This window comes from Aedes aegypti, chromosome 2 (genome assembly GCF_002204515.2).
Source record: "Aedes aegypti strain LVP_AGWG chromosome 2, AaegL5.0 Primary Assembly, whole genome shotgun sequence".
NCBI lineage: Eukaryota > Metazoa > Arthropoda > Insecta > Diptera > Culicidae > Aedes > Aedes aegypti.
Window position 1 is genome coordinate 37,684,318 of NC_035108.1, and position 3,686 is coordinate 37,688,003.

The 3,686-nt window shown below is 37.6% G+C and overlaps 1 protein-coding gene across 1 annotated transcript; it reads left to right on the forward strand.

The window, feature by feature from the left end:
* The first annotated feature begins 243 nt into the window (after positions 1-243).
* Positions 244-2,949, forward strand: LOC5579984 (cuticle protein CP14.6). Its single transcript, XM_001660200.2, has 2 exons — positions 244-312; positions 2,349-2,949. Exons 1-2 carry the CDS (start codon positions 304-306, stop codon positions 2,757-2,759), a joined length of 420 nt encoding a protein of 139 aa, XP_001660250.1. The 5' UTR covers positions 244-303; the 3' UTR covers positions 2,760-2,949.
* The last annotated feature ends 737 nt before the right edge of the window (positions 2,950-3,686 follow it).

Below are 3,686 nucleotides of genomic sequence, written 5' to 3' on the forward strand. Positions count from 1 at the left end.
ATCATTTCCTTTAATTGACCCGAACGCGCAATCCGTCACTCCGATCACTTCATCTTCGCCGTCCAAAACCAGTGCAAGCCAGCAGAAAAGACTGACGAAGAAAGTCCGGAGTAGGGGTACCTTCATCTTTCTTTCGGCTTGACCATCCAATCCATGTATCGATCCCTCGGCGGTGGTCAGCTCGCTGGCTAGCTTCGTATATATAGACAGGGCCGGACAACCAAAAGGTATCAGTGTGCATTCAGCCAGCAAATTTGTAGCGTGTAATTAGATTTTTGTAGATCTCCATAAAACTACAGCAAAATGAAAATGGTGAGTTGAGTGGTCGGAGACTTTCGCGTTGAAGTGATGTGAGATAAAGACATTTGGTTATGGGTATTGGCAGTTAATTGGAAGAAGATTTGTGCGAATGCGGTTAATTACCATGTGATCTTTTTGTGGTGTTGTGTGATTACCTACATCCAGTGAAATGAAAATAGCATCACTCTGTTTTTCCAGTGCTACGTAAAAACTATTTGGGAAATGTTTTTGATATCCACTGTGCAATGACCACTCATTAGTTTCACATATGCTACAGTAATATTGGAATGATTTGTGAGGAATATTGATATATCAGCATATATTCGTGAAAAAAAAATGTGCGGAATAAAAATAGCTCTACTTAAGATTTAATTGGAAATTCAGATCTGTTCTATTATTTTGACCATATTTGATTATGGTAGTTGGTGTAAATTTCGGTAAATAAGATTGCGTCAACGATAAAAGGTTTCTAGGCTAAAATAGTTCAAATGTGAATGTTTTGCAAATTTAAAGAGTCAAACTGAATTTAACAAATACTTGTTTTCGATACGTTCAATCAAGTTCATCTTCGTTATACTGACACGGTGTCAAAACTCAGAGTTTTCAATTGTTTTTTTTTTTTATTCTCTATGAGCTATCAATTTTTGTTTCATCATGGTAGCTTAGCGTTGCTTGAGCGCAACGGTATATCTCTCCAATTATTTTTTTCGTTTTCAAATCGCTATAAATCACAGAAATTTTGCTCAGCGAATAACGGACTAATTATAAAAGCTCGCTTTTTATCACAAATTTTAGTGTTTTCGATTTATTGTGTACAGCTTGTGCTTTCCAATTGCGAAATAGGCTATGATCAAAGTGGATTCAAAAAGAGTAGCGACAATTTAAAAATTAGAACAGTGGTCATTTCCATACAAACCCGCGTTCAAATTGAGCAGGACACCTGTCAAAATAGGATTCTAAAACTATCAATAAAATATTGTTCTTATTGAATGGCACGACAGAGCTTGTCCTTGCAACTACTTTAGCAGATTTTCCTGCCCACATTACAAAGCTATCATATTTAGACTTTAATTTAAGAAATTGGTCTAAATTTGAAGATTGACACCTTTGATCATGTTTAATGTTCACTTCGTGGGTTTCTGTTTTTTTTTTTAAGTGTTAACACCGGTTGTTCCTATCTGACATTTCTGGAGGGACACGGAAAACAAAATACACACAAAATTCGAGTTTGAACCAAGGTGTGTGACAAAATCTTAAAACCCGGAAAAATGTTTTTTGGCCTCAACCAAAGAAAAACATTTAAAAAAATAAGTAAAATGTGTTTCTGGCATATACTTAAGCGTTTGGTATCAAAAATGGAATAGGGCTTTAGAACCTTATTAAAACATGACGTCACTCTTGTTTATAGGCACTCTAGCTATGAAAGCTATGCTGCGAGGATAAACACTAGATTGTCTAAAAGAACATGTATGAACTTTTTTCTCTATGACTCAATCACAGAACTTATGTTTTGGATAAGACTCTAGATGAACGAACTATAAACTTCATTTAAAGAACAGCCTATGGTCAAAAACAAGGAAGCAATTATTATGAAAATGCAAACAAGTGTAATACAAGTATTGGTTACATAAGTTTTTTGATGAAATGTATCTAATTCAGACAATAGAGGTCTACAAGCAAACATTCACGAATACCAACGCGTGATCAGTCTTGCAGTTGCCTCAGAATTAATGTTAGCTTTCTCATAGTAAACAAAAAAAAAATGTTGTGACAATTCTCACAGCAAACAAAGAAAATTTTGTCAACATTGCACTACTACGCAGGCAATTGGATTGGTCTATTATTGAATTCTTGAAATCGGGTGGTGCTAGTTTTACTTTGTACCCATTGTATCATTTATCTGTGCTGAAATGTGAATAATCCTCAAAATAAAACTAGAATACGGTTAAAACAGCAGAAAATTAGGAAGGATCTATTTTGATTTCGCGGATTGTATATTGATAAATAATACTAATCAGATTTCGCTTCTTTCTCCCTATTTATGTTAGTTCATCGCACTGTCCGCTCTGATGGCCGTGGCCGCCGCCGTTGGGGACCACTACGTGGAGCACAAGCACATTCCGATCGTGCACAGCGAGTTGGTCCAGAGCAACGACGGTCAATTCAAGTATGGATACGAGTCGGGCAATGGAATCGTCGTTCAGGAGGAAGGTCATGTCAAGAACTTTGGCAGCAAGGATCACGAGGCCAACGTTGCCCACGGATCGTACTCGTACATCGACCCTCATGGTGTCCCAGTTTCCGTGAGCTACGTTGCCGATGAGAACGGTTTCCAGGCCCATGGATCGCACATCCCAACGCCACCACCACTACCAAAGGAGCTGGTTGAGGCCTATGCCAAGGTGGGCAGTCACCCTGAGGCCCACCACGAAGAACCGGAAAGCTACAAGGGTCACTAAGCAGATCCGGCACCGCAGCAATGGGTGCCTGCAGGAGATGTTCTCTCTTCCTCTTAAAATGAGTATATGCCAAAATGTGATAGTCTATCCGATTGTCAGCCGGATAGTGCCTAGTGAAATTGTTTTTGATAGTTATATGGATTCAATAGAAAAAATGTAAATAAAAATATAATATTATACAAAACTCAAATTTTGTTGTTCAATTAACTGTCACATCACATCATTCCCACAGTTTTTACTGAAAATCTCTTTATTCTCGTAATGCAATATTTCAAGCGTGTGCTAGAATAAGGGCGTAAGCCGCATGATCGATTTCTTTTTATCGATCCTCTCTTCTGAGAATAAAGGTGACAATATACGGGTTTGTTAGTATTTTTTTCACTTCAAGACACTGAGCCACGATGCGATCTTGCATCCTGCGGTAAAAAAATGCTGATAAACTTTCGTCTTGTCGCCTTTATTCACAAAAGAGAGGAACTATGAAGAGAAATTGATCATGCGGCTTGCGCCATTATTCCAGAACACGCTTGATTTGTCATAACTTCGTATGTAATGTATCGAACAAGAACCTTAAAATTTGTTTTACAAAGTACAGGCCGCGAGCCGCATCCGACTCGTGGTTTCTTGTTGTGCGATCTGCAAAGAGTTTAAAGACTCGTATTAAGTCCAAAGAATATTTCAGATTCGTGATTCTTTCTTTATCAAACTAATATTTCAGTTTCGCGATTCTTTACATTATTTCTTATGATCCTCCTCAATTTACTTGATTTCATGAATTAATTCATTAGATTAAATGGTCAGCGTTCAGACAGACCGGACTAGATGACGTTCTAAAGATTAGCGTTGGGCGATTTTGAATCCATGTTCCTAAAATCGATATTTTCATTCCGATTAATCGATTTTTTGAATCGATGTTTGGAACATCTA